The sequence below is a fragment of the Zootoca vivipara genome, chromosome 12 (genome assembly GCF_963506605.1).
Source record: "Zootoca vivipara chromosome 12, rZooViv1.1, whole genome shotgun sequence".
NCBI lineage: Eukaryota > Metazoa > Chordata > Lepidosauria > Squamata > Lacertidae > Zootoca > Zootoca vivipara.
Window position 1 is genome coordinate 53,225,869 of NC_083287.1, and position 22,133 is coordinate 53,248,001.

General features: G+C 49.5%; 1 protein-coding gene across 32 annotated transcripts in view; it reads right to left on the bottom strand.

Moving 5' to 3' along the window:
- The window catches only part of OBSCN (obscurin, cytoskeletal calmodulin and titin-interacting RhoGEF), a 289,452-nt gene that overhangs the window by 143,707 nt on the left and 123,612 nt on the right, over window positions 1-22,133 (bottom strand). For 30 of the 32 annotated variants that reach the window (XR_009558428.1, XM_060280972.1, XM_060280969.1 and 27 more), the window contains 7 exons: window positions 21,286-21,558; window positions 19,856-20,122; window positions 18,732-18,998; window positions 10,486-10,752; window positions 7,917-8,186; window positions 4,898-5,164; window positions 2,434-2,700 (listed from right to left, as the gene is read on the bottom strand). Coding sequence is in view for 31 of the 32 variants with exons in the window: in XM_060280972.1 (XP_060136955.1) it covers window positions 2,434-2,700; window positions 4,898-5,164; window positions 7,917-8,186; window positions 10,486-10,752; window positions 18,732-18,998; window positions 19,856-20,122; window positions 21,286-21,558 (1,878 nt within the window). In the remaining variant the exon portion in view is untranslated. The remainder of the gene's footprint in view (window positions 1-2,433; window positions 2,701-4,897; window positions 5,165-7,916; window positions 8,187-10,485; window positions 10,753-18,731; window positions 18,999-19,855; window positions 20,123-21,285; window positions 21,559-22,133) is intronic. The other 2 variants (XM_060280965.1, XM_060280956.1) reach the window with 1 other exon arrangement.

A 22,133-nucleotide genomic window follows, 5' to 3' on the forward strand; every position in this document is an offset into this window, starting at 1 on the left:
TTGGAAGGCGCCCAGAGTGGCTGGGGGAACCCGGCCAGATGAGCGGGGTATAAATAATAAATTATTATTATTATTATTATTATTATTATTATTATTATTATTATTATTATTGGCGTAGATCACAGCTTTAATTAATGTAGCATAAGGAACTCTGGCAAGATGCACCCACACCAGCTGGACTTTGCGGTGATGCCATCTATGGCAACACTGTCAGAGATGAGATAGGTAAAGGTATAAAGGTAAAGGGACCCCTGACCATTAGGTCTAGTCATGACTGACTCTGGGGTTGCGCGCTCATCTCGCATTATTGGCCAAGGGAGCCGGCGTACAGCTTCCAGGTCATGTGGCCAGCATGACAAAGCCGCTTCTGGCGAACCAGAGCAGCACATGGAAACGCCGTTTACCTCCCCGCTGTAGCAGTTCCTATTTATCTACTTGCATTTTGACGTGCTTTCGAACTGCTAGGTTGGCAGGAGCTGGGACCAAGCAAGGGGAGCTCACCCCATCACAGGGATTCGAACCGCCGACCTTCTAATCAGCAAGCCCTAGGCTCAGTGGTTTAACCACAGCGCCACCTGGGTCCTAGGTAAAGGTATAAGTATAGGTACATGGATATATATTTAAAAACAGGGTGTGGCACGCCCAATTCTGGGTGTGCCCGTGGGATTATGAGCACTGCCCAGCTACCACCGATTTCAAAATTCATACTAAGATCCCAGAGGTTGTTATGACTGGGAGAAGAAGGTAATGAATGAGGTACCCGTGGTCAAACAATTATCTACCTTCTGGGAGTTGTTCCAAGTTTTAATCAGAGTATGCTAAAATGTTTTCCAGAGTTTCATTCATATGGAAAATGAAATTGTTACACCAACCATTAGCCACAAACATGGCAGAATTGGAGGAGGGCACCAGGAGGGGGCAAGGGGACAGTTGCCAACCCCCTCCCAATGAATCATAACCCACAGAGTCCCAGTTTTCACTTATTTTTTCTTTCTGCTGTCCCACTATTGGTTGTTAGTACCTTCATAAGAAGGACATGGGTGGCGCTGTGGTCTAAACCACAGAGCCTAGAACTTGCCGATCAGCAGGTCGGCGGTTCGAATCCCTGCGACGGGGTGAGCTCCCGTTGCTCGGTCCCAGCTCCTGCCAAACTAACAGTTTGAAGGCACGTCAAAGTGCAAGTAGATAAATAGGTACCACTCCGGCGGGAAGGTAAACGGCATTTCTGTGTGCTGCTCTGGTTCGCCAGAAGCAGTTTAGTCATGCTGGCCACATGACCTGGAATATGTACACAGGCTCCCTTGGCCAGTAAAGCGAGATGAGCGCCACAACCTCAGAGCATAGCTGTCAAGTTTTCCCTTTTCTCACGAGGAAGCCTATTCGGCATAAGGGAATTCCCCTTAAAAAAGGGAGATCTTGACAGCTATGCCCCAGAGTCGTCTGCGACTGAACCTAATGGTCAGGGGTCCCTTTACCTTTTTACCTTTGTAAGAGTTTTTCTGCTTGTTTTTTCCTGATTTTACATTATAGGTTTTATATGTTCTTTTTCTCAGGGTCTCTCTCTCTCTCGCATTTCTATTACCCTTACCATTTTTCTGTGAGGCAGTAGCCTGCTCCCTGCTTTAAGTGCTTTACTCTCCCCCCATCCTCCCCCCCCCCATCCAATGCTCTGGGCACCCAAATCTGCAGGATGTGCTCCCACTGTTGCGTTCCTACAAATCCAGGGGAAAACATGATGACAGCGATGCAATAATAATAATAATAATAATAATAATAATAATAATATATTATTTATACCCCGCCCATCTGGCTGGGTTTCCCCAGCCATCTGGGCGGCTTCCAACAGAAATATTAAAAACTGAATATTAAAAACAGTACAGCATCAAATATTAAAAACTTCCCTAAACAGGGCCGCCTTCAGTTGTCTTCTAAAAGTAAAATAGTTGCTTATTGCCTTGACATCTGCTGGGAGAGCGTTCCACAGGGCGGGTGCCACTACCGAGAAGGCCCTCTGTCTGGTTCCCTGTAACCTCACTTCACGCAATGAGGGAACCACCAGAAGGCCCTCGGTGCTGGATCTCAGTGTCCGGGCAGAACAATGGGGGTGGAGATGCTCCTTCAGGTATACAGGACCGAGGCCGTATAGGGCTTTAAAGGTCAATACCAGGCATCCCCAAACTGCGAGCCTCCAGATGTTTTGGCCTACAACTCCCAAGACCCCTAGCTAACAGGACCAGTAGTAGGGGAAGATGGGAATTGTAGTCCAAAACATCTGGAGGGCCAAAGTTTGGGGATGCCTGGTCAATACCAACACATGCAAGACAAACACTTGTTACATCTCTGGAGTGGAACTATTGATAAAAAAATGCACACACCCCAGGCCACAAAGGCAAGTATGCAGAAGGACTGGGAACGAGCCCAAGCTTCTCTTACCTTTGACTTTCACAGTGGCTGTTGTCTGTTGGTCTCCTGAATCGCAGGTATACTCCCCAACATCCTGAGCTTCCACATCATAGATGAGGAGCTCTGCAAAGTTCCCTTCCTGCCTGAGCTCATACTTGTCACTTGACTGTAGCGCCACCTTCCCTTTCTTCCAGACCACCGGGGCCAAAGGCTTGGACAGCTCACAGCGCAACGAGACTGTGTTCCCCGTCTCAACCTCTTTGTTTTGGAGACCACGTTTGAAAAGAACAGGGAGAGCTGGAAGGCAATGCACACACTCAAGAGAACTGGTATCTGAGAGAGTCATTATGATCGACAAGACTTACTCTTTCTTAATCATGCCTCCTTCTGGCTCAGAATAGGAAGAGCAGTCGGGTTTCGTTTTTTTAAAAAAATGATCTGTTGATGTGTTTCCTTTTTTTAATAGCATTTGCTATAGCTGTACAGTGGTACCTCGGTTTATGAACACAATTGGTTCTGGAAGTCTGTTCATAAACTAAAGCGTTCATAAACTGAAGCGAACTTTCCCATTGAAAGTAATGGAAAGTGGATTAATCCGTTCCAGACGGGTCCGCGGAGTACTTAAACTGAAGCATTCATAAACTGAAGTGAACTTTCCCATTGAAAGTAATGGAAAGTGGATTAATCCGTTCCAGACGGGTCCGCGGAGTACTCCACCTGAAACGTACTTAACCCGAAGCATGGGTGTAATTGGTTCCGGAAGTCTGTTCATAAACTGAAGCGTTCATAAATTGAAGCGAACTTTCCCATTGAAAGTAATGGAAAGTGAATTAATCTGTTCCAGATGGGTCCGTGGCGTTCGTAAACTGAAAATTCGTAAACCGAGGTGTTCATAAACTGAGGTTCCACTGTACTTAGTTTATATAGTGATGACTTTTTGGGCTGCCTAGAAAATATGTCTCATGGGGCAAGCTATATAAATATATATCTGAAGAAGTGTGCATGGTATGAGAAGCTCATACCAATGACAAACTTAGTTGGTCTCTAAGGTGCTACTGGAAAGATTTTTTTATTTTATATAAATGCAGTATATGGATAAATAAATGCCCCGATTGCACTAGCACTTTGACATTCAAAAGGGGTATGTGCTCAGTCAAGCACCCTTGGCCAAATGCTCTCAACACCCCTAAAGCCCTAGTACACAAAAATACAAAACATAACGGTTGATCTCTTTCCTCCCATCTCTGTAAAATACTAGCTTAAAGGGAAAAGCTGTCTGGAGCAACCTCCAAAAGTAGTGATGCCACCCAAAACATGGTCTAAGCTGAAATTTGATGCTGGTCTGGAGGTTCTTTCCCAGGCAAAGTACCTGCAGAATTTCAGAAGAAGCCTAAATCGTTGTTGTAAGATTAGAAAAAAAATTCTGGGGAGAGATTTGAGCAATCCTCAGTTGCTGTCAGATGGTGATCAAGACAAAATTTGCTATGAATTTTGTGGTTTGTCTGCAGGTGAAACATATGAGGAACTTCAAGGGAAATCATGAAGGGTTTGGTGAGCCCAGAGTCCAAGCATAAAAGTTACTGTAATCATTTTCAGTAGTGCTTTCCTGTGTGTAATATGCTTCACAATTATTTTTTCATTTCTCCCAGCAAATTTCACACTGTTATGTGGTTACACTAAACCAGGGGTGGACAACCTCTGGCCCATGGATTAATTTTTGCCCGCCAGGGGTTCCAGTTTGGCTCATGAGGCCAGATTCTCAGCTGATGGGCAGGATATGGGGTTCAATCCTGTACTGGCTGCATGCAACAGTTCCCCATAGGGAACTGGCACACACAATCAATGCAGAGGAATTCAGCCCCCCCCCACCAGCTCAGTTTGGCAAGATTCAATACAGACTCATCCCTGATCAGGAAAGGTTTTGTACTGTACTCAATGCTGTAACAAAACTTAGCTTTTTCAGGGACTACAGTGAAAACCCCTTCCTGGTGGCAAAAGGGGTTTCACTGAACCCCCTTTAAAAAATCAAGGCTTCTTCCTCACATTGCTGTGAGCTGCTTCAGAAGTGAGTGAGATGCTTCAGGACTTCAGAAGAGTTTGGATTTGATATCCCGCTTTATCACTACCCGAAGGAGTCTCAAAGCGGCTAACATTCTCCTTTCCCTTCCTCCCCCACAACAAACACTCTGTGAGGTGGGTGGGGCTGAGAGACTTCAAAGGAGTGCGACTAGCCCAAGGTCACCCAGCAGCTGCATGTGGAGGAGCGGAGACGCAAACCCGGTTGCCCAGATTACGAGTCTACCGCTCTTAACCACTACACCACACTGGCTCGCAGAGCACTAAATCACCCAATGCCAATTTTTTCCCCTCAGATGATTGACAGGTGTACAGTCCCACCCACCTGTTAAATTTGGCCCAATCCTAATAAAGATCCATGGAGCAAAGAACGGTTCTCCATGCCTGTTAGTCATAAACTCCAAAGAGAGGTTCTCACCTTTAACCTTTAACCGAGCTGTGGTCTTCCTGTCGGCTGTGCTGCAGCTGTATTCTCCTGAATCTTCAGGGACCACGGTATGGATGATCAAGCTGTGGGCAGTTCCTTCTACTTTCATTTCAATCTTCTGGCTGGGCTGGACCGTGGACGAACCCTTCTTCCATTCCACATGGACATTGGGTTTGGAAAGGTCACAGCGGAAGATAGCTGTGCCGTTCTCATCTACTTCCACATTCTCCAGCTGCTTTATGAAGATTACTGGAGCAACTGTACAGAGGGGGAAACAAAGCCTTTGCTAGAATGGTGTGTATATGCAAGTGTGTGTTTTAAACCATGTTTCATTGTTAATACAGCCCCAGAGTGAGGAACAGCATTGAAATACAATAAAACAATATTAGTTTAAATGCAACTTAAGCCAGTAATGTAACCACTTCAGCTAAATGAGGGGTACCACTTTAGTCAAACGCTTGGATGAATAATCATGCTTTTACCTGGTGTCAAAACTCCATTTCGCTTGGACTACTGCAATGCACTCTATGTGGGGCTACCTTTGAAAGTGACCCGGAAGCTACAATTAATCCAGAATGCGGCAGCTAGACTGGTGACTGGGAGAGGCCGCCGAGACCACATAACACCAGTTTTGAAAGACCTGCATTGGCTCCCAGTACGTTTCCGAACACAATTCAAAGTGTTGGTGCTGACCTTTAAAGCCCTAAATGGCCTCCAGTATACCTGAAGGAGCGTCTCCACCCCCATCGTTCTGCCCAGACACTGAGGTCCAGTACCGAGAGCCTTCTGGCGGTTCCCTCGCCGCGAGAAGCCAAGTTGCAGGAAACCAGGCAAAGGGCCTTCTCGGTAGTGGCACCTGCCCTGTGGAATGCCCTACCACCAGATGTCAAAAAGAAAAACAACTACCAGACTTTTAGAGGACATCTGAAGGCAGCCCTGTTTAGGGAAGCTTTTAATCTTCAAGAAAATAGTGTCTTTTAAGAGAAGAATCCTTGGAAAAGACCCTGATGTTGGGAAAGATGGAGGGCACTAGGAGAAGGGGACGACAGAGGACGAGATGGTTGGACAGTGTTCTCGAAGCTACGAACATGAGTTTGACCAAATTGCGGGAGGCAGTGGAGGACAGGAGTGCCTTGCGTTCTCTGGTCCATGGGGTCACGAAGAGTCAGACACGACTAAACGACTAAACAACAACAACCATATTTCTGTTGGAAGCCACCCAGAGTGGCTGGGGAAACCCAGCCAGATGGGCGGGGTATAAATTATTATTATTAATTTATTATTATTATTATTATTATTATTATTATTATTATTATTATTATACACCAATGGTGCCTGATAAGGGTGGTCATTCTAAAGTGTGGGTGCCACTATTGAGAATATCCCCCCCAGAGTTTATCACATACCATTATTTCAGAGAACAGTGACACCCGATGGGCTGCTTAATTGTTCAGCAAGCATAAAAAATTAATTAGTTTTGTACTATTCCCAGGGGGGGGGGATATTTTTTTCTGCAAAAAATAATAATAGAGGACTAACACTGTCCAACATCTAATTAGGACATTTTCCCTGGTTGTAAAACCGTTTATCTAATAAATCCTCTGTGAGTATTGTAAGGCTTATTTTGTTTGGTTGCATTGTTTTGTACATATTTAAAAAATAGAGAGATTTGGGAAATAAATATATTATATTTATTTCCCGAATCTCTCTATTTGTAAAATACTGTATTTTTTCGTGTATAAGATGCCCCCATGTATAAGACGACCCCTATTTTGTTTAACCCCAAATTAAGAAATTAAGTTGTTTAGCTTTTGGGGTGGGGGTGGGGGTGGAGGTCACTTCCGCCAATCGCTCACCCGCCTGCCCGCCACTACCGATCGCTTGCCACAGTCACTGCCAATCACGCACCTCGCCACAGCTGCCAATCGCCAGCCTGCCACGTCATAGCCGCCAATTGCCCACCCAGTTGCCACTGCCAATCTCCTGCTTGCTGCTGCCTTTAATTGCATGTCCCCCCCCCTCTGCATTCACTATCCATGTTTAAGACGACACTCAGTTTTTGCCCCCTTTTTTTAAACAAAAAGCATCGTCTTGTACAGGCATCCCCAAACTGCGGCCCTCCAGATGTTTTGGCCTACAACTCCCATGATCCCTAGCTAACAGGACCAGTGGTCGGGGAAGATGGGAATTGTAGTCCAAAACATCTGGAGGGCCGAAATTTGGGGATGCCTGGTCTTGTACATGGAAAAATATGGTATGTACAAAACAATGCAACCAAACATACCACACAAGCATACACACACACACACACACAAAATAATCATTAAAATAATTGTTTAAAAAAACATGAGTACCCACAGAGGTTTAATTAGATAAAATTATTATAGTAGTCTCACATAAGCACAGTAGTGCTGGGAGCTTGCATCGCTGCTTCGCACCCCCAATATTCACCCCAAAGGAACCTCAGGGTTTGCACTTAGAATAAAGAGATCTGTGATTTGAGTAGATGAGTACCATGGTGCCTCGCAAGATGAATTTAATTCGTTCCACGAGTCAATTCGTTTTGCGAAAAATTCGTCTTGCGAATCGCGGTTTCCCATAGGAATACATGGAAATTTCTTTTTTTGCCCATAGGAACGCATTAATTAAATTTCAATGCATTCCTATGGGAAACCGCGATTCGCAAGATGAATTTTTCGCAAGATGAATTCGTCTTGTGAGTCACCATCAGATCGCAAGACGCATTCGTCTTGCGAAAAATTCGTCTTGCAGGGCACTCATCTTGCGAGGTACCACTGTAGATTTTTCAGTCAACAGGGCTAAGTTTCCTCTGACAGACACAATAGGGTATTGCAGGATCCAGATTATTTCGACAGAAGGGAGAGCTCTCCCTCTAAAGGACTGGCTTACTTGTGCTGCTCATTTAGCTGGGCCTCATTTGCAAAAAAAAAGGTGGACCAGTTTGAGGGTCAATAACATAGATTTCCCTATAAAGAGTTAGCTCACTTACGCTGCACGGTCAGCTGGGCCTCAGAAGAATTCTGTCCCACTTTGAAAGTGACAGAGCCGGAGTCTTCGAGCGTCACCTTCCGGAGGGTGAGCATGTGAACTTTCCCTCGAACCTCAATCTCGTTCATTTCGTTGGACTGGAGAGGCACCCCACTCAGGCTCCATTCCACGTCCTTTGCCTTCTCCCGAGAGACCTTGCACTGGAACACCGCATCTTCATTTTCGTACAAGGTGATATCTTTCAGTGTCTCCACTATGGTGGCTGGTGCTTCTAAAATTAAAGCAAAAAGATTTTTCCCCCAGTTCCTTTTTTCTTTCCATATCTCTTTGATACAGTATTCACACACACCTGTTAAATGTGGTCTCTAATATTCATCAATTTCGGAAAGTGAAAATTAGTTAAGTCTGCCTTTAAATGTGAACTGAATTGAGCTTCTCCCCCCACCTCTATTTTGTTATAATTCCTTGTTCTTCTTTTCCCTTTCCGATTTTATGTTACACTCTGTGTCTTTAAAGTTTTGTAAACTGCTAAGAGCCTTTTTGCGAAGCAAGCAACCAATAAGTCAGCAAGTGACGAATAAGTCATCATCTCTCAGGCAACTAAGAGGAGATATGAGAGCCATCTTCAAATATCTCAAGGGCTGTCTCATGGAAGATGGAGCAAGCTTGTTTTCTCCTGCTCCAGAGGGATAGGACTCGAACCAATGGATTAAAGTTACAAGAAAGTTACTAAACATCAGGGGAAAATTATGACAATAATAAAACCACTTCCGCATCCCACGGAGGTGGAGTTGTGGGCGGGACCCATCTGCACTCTAGCGATGGGGCTGGGAGCCCAGCCCCTTTGCGTGTGGGGAGTTCCCGCCTACGTCATGCCTGAGCCGACCAATAAGGTGGGCTGCGGGGCGGGGCCTCACCCCCTTTTAAATGGAGCAGAGGCGGGAACTCGGCCTCGTTGCCCACTCACCCCTCAGCTGTTCGGATCCTTGCTGGTGGTTAACTTCTCACAGACTGCAACACACGGGTTGTAGTCAGATTTAGTGGTTAGGTTCCAATGCCTAAGCCAATACCGCTCAACATCTGTAACCAATAAAGTTGTGGCCTTTTCGCCCAATTAAAACCTATACAGTGTGTCATGTGTCTTATTTCATGGGAAGAGGGGTCATTGCCACACAACTGTTTGAGAGTGGTACGGTCTCCCTTGGGAGGTAGTGGACTCTCCTTCCTTGGAGGTTTTAAAGCAGAGATTGGCTGGCCACCTGTTATGGTTGCTTCAGCTGAGATTCCTGCACTGCAGAGGGTTGGAACTAGATGACCCTCGAGGTACCCTCCAACAAATTGGGTCCTCCCTAACAAGAGGTCATGTGTTGCGGTGTGTCCTGGCAACCCAAACCTGTGTTGTGCGTAGGAACGTTTGGATGGCCACAACACCCCATTGAAGGTGTCTCGATGCTGGGTGCAATTAGACCAATGGGACGCCAGCAAATTTCTATCGAGGGACCTCTATATAAGCCCATGTACATGTCCCTGAGCTTCCTCTTTTGGGCCAGTGCATCAGAACACCCGCCCACCTCTCCCTATATTTAGGGCTTGCACGCATGACCTTGCTATGCCGTCATGTGCCGTCTGACGCTGGGACAGGGGCACGGCAGGAATTTTCCCCACTTGGCTGATTGGCTGGTGCCATTTGGGTTTCACCTAGCAAATTGTCACAACTTGTAAGGTTGCGGATAGGCTCTGGTTCAGGTGATAGGGGTGGCAGAGCGGTCTGGCCATCCCTATGCGATGGGTATTCCATTAAAGGAATCCTGGGACTCTTGGTTGGTCAACCCTGAGAGCCTGAGTCCAGGAGGGCATCTGGCTGGTGGACTGGCTTGACCCCACCTTCCACTGCGCCGGGTGTTCACCCAAGGCTGACCTATGGTGTGCCCTGGGTCAGCGCTGCCTGCAAGGGTGCAGGTAGCTAGTCGAACCAGAGCCTATGCAACCACTCACTTGATTGTAATCAATAAAGTTGTGGCCTAAATTCTGCCAAAAACCAACCAACCAAAAATTTGAGTCTTGTCTGAATTTATTTGGGGATGGTTAAAGGGTCTACTGGATGGCCCTTGTGGTCTCTTCCAGCTCTATGATTCTATGATTCTAAGTGGGAGAGTTAAAAGGGACCCAGGTGGTGCTGTGGTTAAACCACTGAGCCTAGGGCTTGCTGATCAGAAGGTCGGCGGTTCGAATCCCTGTGACGGGGTGAGCTCCCATTGCTTGGTCCCAGCTCCTGCCAACCTAGCAGTTCGAAAGCACGTCAAAATGCAAGTAGATAAATAGGAACTGCTACAGCGGGAAGGTAAACGGCGTTTCTGTGCGCTGCTCTGGTTTGCCAGAAGCGGCTTTGTCATGCTGGCCACATGACCTGGAAGCTATACGCCGGCTCCCTCGGCCAATAATGCGAGATGAGCGCGCAACCCCAGAGTCGGTCACGACTGGACCTAATGGTCAGGGGTCCCTTTACCTTTACTTTAAAGGGTCTACACACGCAATTCTATGATTCTCCAGAAGACTGTCTGAAGCCTTACCGTTCACCAGCAGTGAAGCTGAGGTCTCCTGGTCTCCTGTGTCACAGCTGTACACTCCTGCATCATTGGCAGTCAGCTCAGAAACCATCAGTTCCACCACGGTGCCTACTTGCTTCATGGTGTACTTGCCACTGGACCTCAGGAGGGATCTGTCCTTTTTCCACTTCACAGGTGCACCACCTTTCGAGATCTCGCAGCGCAAGGTGACTGTGCCGCCCTCTACTGCCTCCTGATTCTCAAGCAGGTTAATAAAAAGTACCGGCAAAGCTAGAAAGGCAGAGAAAATGGTTCATAACCGTAATCAAAGGCACCTAAAAAGTAACACATTTATGGCAGCTAAACTTTGTTACCCGTGTTGTTATTTTTCTTGTTTTATACATATAGATGAAATTGTTTTTGCACTAAAAATTATAATCTTGAGGAAAATTAATGGGGGGCTCAATGTGGATATTTAGTGGGGGGCTCAATGTGGATATTTAATGTTCCAGGCCAAGGGGTGTGGATTGTGCAACACTTTGGTAGTTTTTTGCCTTATATGTGGAAGTGGTGGTTCCAACTTCACCAGCCCATAGTTTGTTCGTTGAACATTAATTAATGTTGGGGAGTTGGGACAGAGTTACAAGAGACAGTAGAGGCACGGGCTGTGTGTGTTGGAATGAATTAGCCAAAATATTGGTTGCAGACCTCTAATATATTTTAATTAACTGATGTGTCAGTTGCTTCTTCATTTATTGAAAAAATGCACAGAAACATATAGAACATATTAAAGAAAGACCCAGATATTTCATGGGGGTACAATTATCCAGCCCAAGCTAAACTTGTTTTAAGTCCCACTGCTATCACCGAACTTAACTCTCCCACTTAGAATCATAGAATCATAGAGCTGGAAGAGACCACAAGGGACATCCAGTCCAACCCCCTGCCAAGCAGGAAACACCATCAAAGCATTCCTGACATATGGCTGTCAAGCCTCTGCTTAAAGACCTCCAAAGAAGGAGACTCCACCACACTCCTTGGCAGCAAATTCCTCTGTCAAACTTCCTGTCAGGAAGTTCTTCCTAATGTTTAGGTGGAATCTTCTTTCTTGTAGTTTGAATCCATTGCTCCGTGTCCACTTCTCTGGAGCAGAAGAAAACAATCTTTCTCCCTCCTCCATATGACATCCTTTCATATATTTGAACATGGATATTGTGAGGGACAGGGGATATCGCGAAGTCCCTCCCCTCCTGAGTTCAAGCCCGTCCCCGAGCAAAGGGGAAAGCAGGGAGAGTTCCGATTCCAGTGGGGAAGCAGGAAGTCGTGTCCGAGGCTCAGGCAAGGTAGAGGAGCCAGGGTCCCAGGTGGGACAGGAAGGGGCAAGCAAGGGGGGAAGACCCATCCCTCCAACTCCAGAATTACGCAGGAAGAGGAGGGGCAAGAGGATGGGTCTGCCAAAGCTTTTGTGTTGGAGAAAGACGCGCCAAAAGCCATTAGGAGGTTCTGAAACCGACTGACAACATCGCTCCGTGTAAATAGCAATGACTTGAGCACTGTAAATACGCAGCACCAATAAAAGAATAAAATGCAGAGCTGCGTAGCGTCGTTACTCTGAAGTAGTCCACTCCGGCCACTGTGACAGCAACCTCCTAATCATTTTTGGGCTACTTCGGAGTTGCCGGGATGAGCGTGTCCGAGGCGGAGAAGTGGCGGCAGATCGCTGAGCAAGCCCAGCTAGAACTGCAACAGCTGTCGCTGCAGGCGCAGGGAGAATTGAAGGCAGCTAAAGAGGAGACTAAGAAGGTCCAGGACGACCGGCTACAACTTGCGGAACAGGTGAGAGAGCTCCAGGAAAAAGAGCAGCATTTAAGGGCGGTGGCGGTAGACCTCCAAAACAAGCTGGATGCAGAGAAAAACAAGGCGGGAGGGGCTCCCCAAGTCCAAGTGCTGCCAGGAAGGAGAGCAGGGACCCTTGTAAGCAAGTTCAATGGAGACCCGAAGGAGTTTCAGGGCTTTGAGACTGAGATCGTGTATGCTCTTGAGCTGCACCAGAATGAGTTCCCCGATGATGAGCACAGAGTAGCGTTTATTGTGGAACATCTCACCGGAGCAGCCAGGGAGTGGCTAAGACCATTAATCGCAACCAAGAATCCTTGCATGAAAAATGTCCAACAATTTCTAGAAGGTTTGAGGACGATGTATTCGTCCGATAGTCATTTGGACCAGACTAAGGAGGAACTGCATAATTTACGCCAAGGAAATATGACAGTTCGCGCATATTGGGCGAAATTCACCATGCTGGTGCACAGACTGGGGTGGGTTTTGGATTCGCCTCCCATGCAAGCTGCGTTTTACTTGGGTTTGAGCGAGGAGGTGAAGGATGAACTCTCGAGAGGTCCAAAGCCCAGTACTATGGATCAGCTGAGCAAAGCAGCTCTGGCGGTGGGGGTGAGGCAGGAATCCCGGTGGAACGACAAGCAAGCGACGCGCGCAAAGCGGGCTTGGTTCCCACGGTCGCAGGAGAAGCCACTCCCTCAACAACCCTTTTAGGCCACGCCTGGAGCCAGCCAGGACCAGGAGCCCATGCAGATTGATAGCGCGCGCGCGCGGGCTTTTCAAACCCCAGCGGCGCCAAGACGCAAGGAGGGAAGGGGCGGGAATTGCTTTCTCTGCAACTCACCCCAGCATCTCGTCAGAGACTGCCCACATCGCAGGGAGTGGCAAGGAAAGGCGGGAACGGTGGTGCCCTCCCCCACTGACGCAGCACCACAGCAGGGAAACGGGAAAGCCTGGCTGCAGGAGACAAGGGGCAGCAGCCAGGCACAGTCAGCAGACAACAGCCCCAGCCCGCCCACCCGCACAGAGAGGTGCAGAGCCAGCCCACCCCTCCCAGAGCAGGAGTGGTTCTAGAAGTGACGCTAACGCTCCCAAATGGCTATCCCCTGACGGTCCTCGCCTTAATTGACAGTGGGGCGTCCGCCAACTTCTTCTCGAGAAGCTTTGCAGAAGAGCACCAAATCCAGCTTTTGCAGTTGGATTTTCCTCTGCACGTAGCAACCATTGACGGCAGGGAGCTGCTGGGAGGGGCCATCACACATCAAACCCCCCCCATGAGAATGACGGTGGGAAGGCACTCAGAGACACTGGCGTTCAACGTCACCACCATCTCAGACCCCCCCATCGTCTTGGGCATGAGCTGGCTGGCGCGCCACGACCCCTCCATCAGTTGGCACCAGAGGTGCATCACGTTTGGGTCAGACTTTTGTCTGGAACATTGCATGCAGCACCAACCAGGGGAGGGGCCTCCGATAGCCACGGTGGCCACCATGCATATCAAAGGGGGTGAGGCAATACCCAAGCAGTACTGGGACCTGCAGGAGGTCTTCAGCGAAGCGGAGTCCGACCACCTACCCCCGCACAGGCCTTTTGACTGCCAGATCAACCTGGTGCCAGGGGCGACGATACCCCCAGCCAAGCTGTACGCCATGTCAGACCAGGAGCTGGAGGATCTGCGCGCTTTCATCGACAAGAACCTCAAGCGGGGGTTCATAAGGGAAAGCAAGGCAGCAGGGGGCAGCCCGGTCTTCTGGGTGGACAAGAAAGACACGCAACAGCGCCGTCTTGTGGTGGACTTTAGACGGCTGAATTCGGTGACAGAGCCCGTGGCTTTCCCCATGCCCAGAGTGGATGATCTCCTGACAGCGGCACGCAGGGGCAAGATTTTCACCAAGCTGGACCTAAGGGGGGCGTACAACTTGATCAGGATCCGGGAAGGAGATGAATGGAAAACCACGATGTTCACGCCTCTGGGCTCTTTTGAATATCTGGTGATGCCCTTCGGTTTGCAAGGGGGCTCAGCATGCTTCCAGGCCTTCATGCACCACGTCCTGGGGTCCCTCCTCTTCAGGAAATGCTTGGTCTTCCTAGATGACATCCTTATCTACTCGAATGACCCAGTGCAGCATGTGAAAGATGTCAGAGAGGTGTTGCAACGCCTGAAGGAGCACCACCTGTATGTGAAGCTGGAGAAGTGCAAGTTTCACACCAAAGAGGTGGACTTCCTGGGCTACAAGCTGTCAGACAAGGGGCTGGCGATGGACAAGGACAAGGTGCAGGCCATCCTGGACTGGCACAGCCCCAGGACGCGCAAAGATGCCCAACGCCTACTAGGCTTCGCTAACTTCTACAGGAAGTTCATCAAGAACTTCTCTCGCGTTACGGCTCCCATCACGGACTGCCTGAGAGGCAAGCAGAAGTTCAAGTGGACACCAGAGGCGCAAGCAGCGTTCGAAAGCCTCAAGAGAGTGTTCGCCTCAGACCAAAACCTGTTCCATGTGGTGCAGGACGCGCCCCTACGCATTGAGACAGATGCTTCTGAAAAAGCTGTGGGCGCAATTTTGTTGCAACTGGACGCCAACAGGGAGTGGAGACCCTGTGCCTTCTTCTCCAGGAAGCTGACACAGCCTGAACGCAACTACACAGTGTTTGATAGGGAACTTCTTGCGATCTACGCTGCGTTCCAGCACTGGCGACACTTCCTGGTGGGCGCGAAGCACCCCATCCAGGTGTGCACAGACCACAAGAACCTGGAGTTCTGGAGAACTGCCAGGGTGCTCAACCAGCGGCAGATACGGTGGGCAGAGTTCTTCTCGAACTTCAACTTCTCCATCCACTACATCCCGGGGGAGCAGAATGTCAGGGCGGATGCCCTCTCCCGCAAGCCAGAGTACATGGAGGAGGAGGCGCCACCAGCCCCAAGGCACATTTTCCCCCCGTCGGCATGGTCCTGCGGAGCAGCTGTGGTGAGCGAGGCAGAACTCACAGCACTGACGGCAGCGGATGAATTTGCCAACCGCATCTTCAGAGAACTGAGAGGGGGGAGGGAGCAGGCAAAAGACTTTGCAGAACGCAGAGGGCTGCTTTTCTACAAGGGTGCGCTGTACCTACCCACCACCCAGCTTCGACGTACGGTCCTCAAGCAGATGCATGACAACCCTACAGCGGGGCATTTTGGAAGGGACAAAACCGCTCACCTAGTCATGAGACACTTCTGGTGGCCAGGGGTGCGGGAAGATGTTCGAGACTATGTAAGGGGCTGTACCACCTGCCAGCGGGCGAAGGTGGTCAGAGCAGCGCCACCAGGGTTGCTGGAGCCCTTAGCCACACCACACAGGCCGTGGGAAGTGGTGTCCATGGACTTCATCACAGATCTGCCTTCGTCCAGGGGTAAGACTGCAGTGTTGGTGGTGGTGGACCTTATGTCCAAAATGTGTCACTTTATACCGTGTGCCAGGGCAGTCTCGGCAGAAGAGACAGCCAAACTGTTTGTTGATCACATTTTCAGACTGCATGGATTACCTTTAAGGGTTATTTCGGATCGTGGCCGCCAATTTGTTTCCAGGTTCTGGCGGCGGCTCATGAACCTCCTGCAGGTGGAGGTCAGCTTGTCGACGGCTAGACACCCGCAGACCAACGGACAAGCGGAGAGGGTCAACGCCATTCTGCAGCAGTACCTGAGATGCTACGTCAGCCAGCGGCAAACGGACTGGGTGGATCGCTTGCCACTGGCAGAATTTGCCTACAACAATGCAGTGCACGTCTCCACAGGGGTGTCGCCCTTTAAGGCCAATTACGGGCGCGACCTCAGATCTTTCCCAGAGAGGGAGAGGGAGGAGGAGGAGGAGGAGGGCCCACAGGCTGAGGATTGGGCAGAGGAACTGGAGACGGTGCACCAGCAGCTCAGAGAACACTTGGAGAGGGCCAAGGAAGCGTACAAAAAGGGGGCAGATCGCCACAGGCGACAAGGGGAGGTCATCAGGGTGGGGGACAAGGTGTGGTTGTCCTCGGAGGGCCTTCCCACCAGAGGGAGGTGCAAAAAGCTGGCACCCAAAAGGCTGGGCCCCTTCACGGTCACGCAACAGGTAAACCCGGTGGCATACAGGCTGGCACTGCCAGAGGACATGAGGGTGCATCCAGTGTTTCATAGATCGCTGCTGTCGCCGTACAGGGAAAGCAGCAGGCTCCGAGACAGCGAACAAACCCCCGAGGGAGGGGGGGAGAGGGAAGGCAGGGAGCAACTCAATGAGGCCACGGCCATCCTGGATTCAAGGTGGGGGGTGGGGGGACTGGAGTACCTCATGGCATGGGAGGATGCTCCACCGTCCCAGAATGAATGGGTCCCAGCCACTCAGATACAGGAGGAATTCTTGGTGGAAGAATTTCACGCCCTCTTTCCCCACAGACCCAAGCCCTGGCACATGGAAAGGGAGGGGGAGGAGGAGGAGGCACGGGAGAGCAGCTCACCATGGCGCTGGGAAGCGGAGTTTGAGGAACCAGAGGATGAGGTATGGGTGTCACCGAGATCCACCCAGTCAGAGGAAGGAGCAGATTGGCAGAACGTTTTTACCCCCACCAGCTCTGACGCCACGGACTTTTTGGGATTCCCGTCCGCCCAGGCGGAAGGGGGGGGCTCGCAGGACTGGGGGGAGGTATTCACACCAACGGGCTCGGAGAGCACTGAGTTCTTAGGCTTCCAGTCGTCACCGACACATGGGGGGGGCCTGGGGAGGGGTGAAGGAGAGCTTGGGAGGGGGGTGGATGTGAGGGACAGGGGATATCGCGAAGTCCCTCCCCTCCTGAGTTCAAGCCCGTCCCCGAGCAAAGGGGAAAGCAGGGAGAGTTCCGATTCCAGTGGGGAAGCAGGAAGTCGTGTCCGAGGCTCAGGCAAGGTAGAGGAGCCAGGGTCCCAGGTGGGACAGGAAGGGGCAAGCAAGGGGGGAAGACCCATCCCTCCAACTCCAGAATTACGCAGGAAGAGGAGGGGCAAGAGGATGGGTCTGCCAAAGCTTTTGTGTTGGAGAAAGACGCGCCAAAAGCCATTAGGAGGTTCTGAAACCGACTGACAACATCGCTCCGTGTAAATAGCAATGACTTGAGCACTGTAAATACGCAGCACCAATAAAAGAATAAAATGCAGAGCTGCGTAGCGTCGTTACTCTGAAGTAGTCCACTCCGGCCACTGTGACAGATATCATATCACCCCTTAACCTTCTCTTCTCCAGGCTAAACATGCCCACCTCCCTAAGCCATTCCTCATAAGGCATCGTTTCCAGGTCTTTGACCATTTTGGTTGCCCTCTTCTGGACACGTTCCAGCTTGTCAGTATCCTTCTTGAACTGTGGTGCCCAGAACTGGACACAGTACTCCAGGTGAGGTCTGACCAGAGTGGAATACAGTGGTACTATTACTTCCCTTGATCTAGATGCTATACTCCTATTGATGCAGCCCAGAATTGCATTGGCTTTTTAAGCTGCTGCATCACACTGTTGACTCATGTCAAGTTTGTGGTCTACCAAGACTCCTAGATCGAGGGAGTCAGTGGAAAAGAGAAGGCTTCAGAGTTTGACTGGGTTGTGAGCAATTTTATGAGGAAGTATCTGATTATTAAAATGAAACAAAAAAGTATCTGATTATTAAAACGAAACACTAGGCAAACCCATAGCCTAGCAAGTCTAACTGGGTGGGGGATTCCACAGCAGAGGAACTGGCTGCCCTCAACAAAGGCCAACCCCTTTCCCTCTTTTGGTGGACAGGCTACATGTCAGGAGTCAGGCTCTGGGGCCTGTGGTGCTTTGCAGGACTGGGGCCTGCCTCAGCTTGTGCTGGAGAAGCAAGGAGTGGCCACCCAGGTGAGGCCACTTAATAACTCACTGCACCTGGTGGCAGGAGCTGGGAGGGATAAAAGCTCAGCATTTCCCTTCAGCTCTTTGCCACAGCAACGCTATCCCTGCCTGGTTGCCTCTGGCCTCTTGCTCCTTGTTCCTTGGACCCCTGACTCGCCGATGCCTTGCTCTGTGGACCCTTGCCTTGCTGATGCCTTGCTCCTCGACCCTTGGACCTTTGCCTTGCTGACGCCTTGCTCCTTGACTCCCAGACCTTCGCCTATGCCTTGCTCCTTGACCCTGCGACTGCCTGCTGCTGGACCCTCAGCCCTGCACCTGTTCCTGCTTCTACACCACCATCTTGCCTCTGGTCCTGACGTCCTCAGCCAGGGCTTCAACTGCCCGCCGACCAGACCGTGACACTACACATGTGGCCCAAGCCATTCAGGATTTGAAAGAAAATAACCATCACCTTGAGCTGAGCCCAGGAGCCAATGCAGCCAAGCTAACTTTGGCATAATATGCTCTCCAGGGTCTGCTCATTGATATTCCCATGTGCAAGGCCAGTCCCAGCAGCAGGAAAGTTTAAGGAAATGTGCTCCTCCTCACCTTTGACAAGCACTGATGCTGTGGTCTGCTGGTCCCCAGAGTCACAGGTGTAGTCCCCAGAGTCCTCTGGCTGTGCATTGTGGATGAGAAGCTCGACAGTGGAGCCCTTTTGCCTCATCTCGTACTTGTCGCTGGCTCGCAGTCTGAGGGAGCCTCTGCTCCACTTCACAGGCACGTCGGGTTTCGAGAGCTTGGCAAGGAGGGTGACCACGGAGCCTTCCTCAACCTCCTGGCTCTCAAGCTGGGCTTCAAAAAGGGCTGGGAGAGCTGAGGGCCATATGGGAGAAATGAGATCATGGTGAGTTGAAGACAAATAGTTATTTGGGGGTTTGTAATGCAGACCATCAGCTACAGATAAGGAGAGGCAGACTGGCAAGTGCTCTCGAGCCTAATGTTCTTAATAAAAGTTTTCAATAAATGTCAAAAAACAAACAAAGAATGTTGGTCCTTGCTTCACTTGTAGGGGAAGTGAAGTCTATAGAACTTGGTGCCACTCAAAGCACATGCTCACATTTATTTATTTCATTACATCTATAGAGATATTTTTGTTATTTATTACATTTGTATAACACCCATCGTTCGCAGATCTCGGGGTGGTTCACAACATAAAACCACAACATAAAAACCATCTTTATCTTCCAGTGAGCTCAAGTGATGTAGGTTAGGCTAAGAAATGGTGACTGGCCCAAGGTCACCTAGTGAGCTTCGTGGCTGAGTGGGGATTTGAACCCTGGTCTCCCAGTTCGTAGTCCAACACTCTAACCAATACGCCACACTGGCTCCTAAATCACAGTCCAATGTTGCTTCAGGGTAAGCAATGTTACATCCATAGGTCTAAATGACAAGGGTAGGGTGCAGTGGTAAGAGGAGGCTTCTCAGAAACTATGTACTACTAGTTTAGTACATATGGATGTGTTTACATTGGCTAGCCTTTTATATTTATAAAGCTTATAGATGTCAGGTTCTCATCAGCGCAGGGCTCTGATGACCTGAATGTTAATGGTTAAGAAGAATAGCTAGTATCCAAGGTCGGTTAAGGCCTTTTAGTCTAGAATGAAAGACAACCATGGACGAATAATTTGCACTACAGATCCTAGGACCTGTTGACTTAACAAAACCCCTACCTTCAACGGCGATGGTTGCTGTGGTTTTCTGGTTCCCAATGTCACAGGTGTATTTGCCAGAGTCCTCTGGTTTTAGATTGTAAATCTTTAAGGTGAGTATTGTCCCTTCTTGCTGGATTTCATACTTGGAACTTGAAGAAATCACTTGGGCTCCCTTCTTCCATGTCGCCGATACGTCAGGCTGGGAGACTTCACATTTCAAGATGGCCGTACTGTCCTCTTGCAGCTCTTTGTTGGCCAGCTCCTCTTTAAATGTGGGAAGTGGTGCTAAAAATACAAAATGTGAATGGTATTTTAGAAAACTGCTAGAGGGACTAGCAGAAAATAATGACCCAGTTGCCTCATAGCGCCTTAAAGGAGGTTCCAGGCTCGTGTGATGAATTTTGCAAATTCAGAAATCATTTCATGTTCTTCTTAGTCTCTTTTATTTAAACTTATTGCACAACAAATACATTCAGCCCTGGGTGATCGCAATGCTCATTAGAATCATACCTGCCAAGTTCCTTTCGGAGAAATAAGGGATCGGACCGGAAGTAGCAGACCGGAAGTAGCGCTGCCGCCATTTTGGAACTGGGCGGAGCATGCTCAGAAGCGACTTTTGGTGCTGCTCTGCCCAATAACAAAATGGCCGCCGCGCCAGAAGTCGCACTGCAGCCATCTTGGAACTGGGCAAAGCAGCATCAAAAGTCGCTTCTGAGCATGCTCCACCCAGTTCCAAAATGGCCGTCACGCCAGAATAAACTGGGGAAAAACAAAAAAAATCCGTTTTTTCATCTGGGAACAGCTGGAAAAACGGGGTTTTCCCAGGGAATACGGGAGACTTGGCAACTATGATTAGAATACAAAATATTTTCCTCTCACTTCTTTCACATGTGCTGATCTGTTTCTTTCTTCTTCTTCTTAGTCACATGCAGCCTGTCTTGTGGAATTATGACTTCCTGTCTCACAACATTTTACAGTAGTAACCGCAGGCGCGTAGCAAAGGAGGGGCATAGGGGGCGGGCTGCCCCTAGCTCCATACTAGCTCCACTCGCGCAGGGGCATTGCCCCTGGCCTGCCCCTCACCTCCTCTGCCCGAGCAGGAAGAAAAAGAGTGCACTGCAGAGCAGTTGCCGGGCGGCAGCGCTGGAAAACCGCTCCATAGCGCGTTCTGCTTCAGAGCATGCCGGCCACCTGGGTGGACTGCTCATGTGCGGACATGCGCAGTCCGTCCTGGCACGCGCGTCATGCGTCACAACGCACGCATGCTGCGGAGCGACGCCCCGCCCCAGGCGGCCAAGCGGCACCGTTCGCCACTGGGTAACCGGAAGCCGATTGTGCTAAAACATATTGATACATTTCCTCCTTTCTGCCAATCACAAAGAGAAGCTCAAGATATAACATAGTTGGCTTGCCTAGTAGTTTTGTCACAACGGCCCTCAAGGGGTTACCTTTCACTTTGAGCTGTGCCGTGGAGGTATATGGTCCAACCCGGAAGGTGACAGTGCCTGAATCTTGCTGGGTCACCTTCCTGAGCTGCAATATGTGGACCCTGCCTTTCTCAACGGAGATCTTGTTCATCTCATTGCTCTGGAGAGAGGCCTCCTGAAGCTTCCACTCCACATCCTTCGCATTGTCGTGGGAGACCTTGCACTCAAAGGTCACATCTTCATCCTCAAAGACCTCAGTGTTCTTCAGCCCCCTAATGATGGTGATGTCGAGTCCTGCAAGTGTCAGCGATGGTGGAAAGTGAGGAAACAAAGTTCTTTTAGTGCAGACCATCACAGTTGGATCCAGCTAGTGCTTTGTTCTCTATTAACTATCCTACAAGCCAGGGCATACATCTTTCTTTTTTTAAGCAATACTGATATATTGATTGAGCATAGGAAAACCTATAAGTGCTTTACAAGAAATATTTAAATTAACAATTGAAAAAGCAGTTGAAATCAATTTAAAATGCTTTAAAATAAGGTAAAGGTAAAGGGACCACTGACCATGAGGTCAAGTCGTGACCGACTCTGGGGTTGCGCGCTCATCTCGCATTATTGGCCGAGGGAGCCGGCGTATAGCTTCCAGGTCATGTGGCCAGCATGACAAAGCCGCTTCTGGCAAACCAGAGCAGCACATGGAAACGCCGTTTACCTTCCCGCTGTAGTGGTTCCTATTTATCTACTTGCATTTTGACGTGCTTACGAACTGCTAGGTTGGCAGGAGCTGGGACCAAGCAACGGGAGCTCACCCCGTCATAGGGATTCGAACCGCCGACCTTCTGATCAGCAAGCCCTAGGCTCAGTGGTTT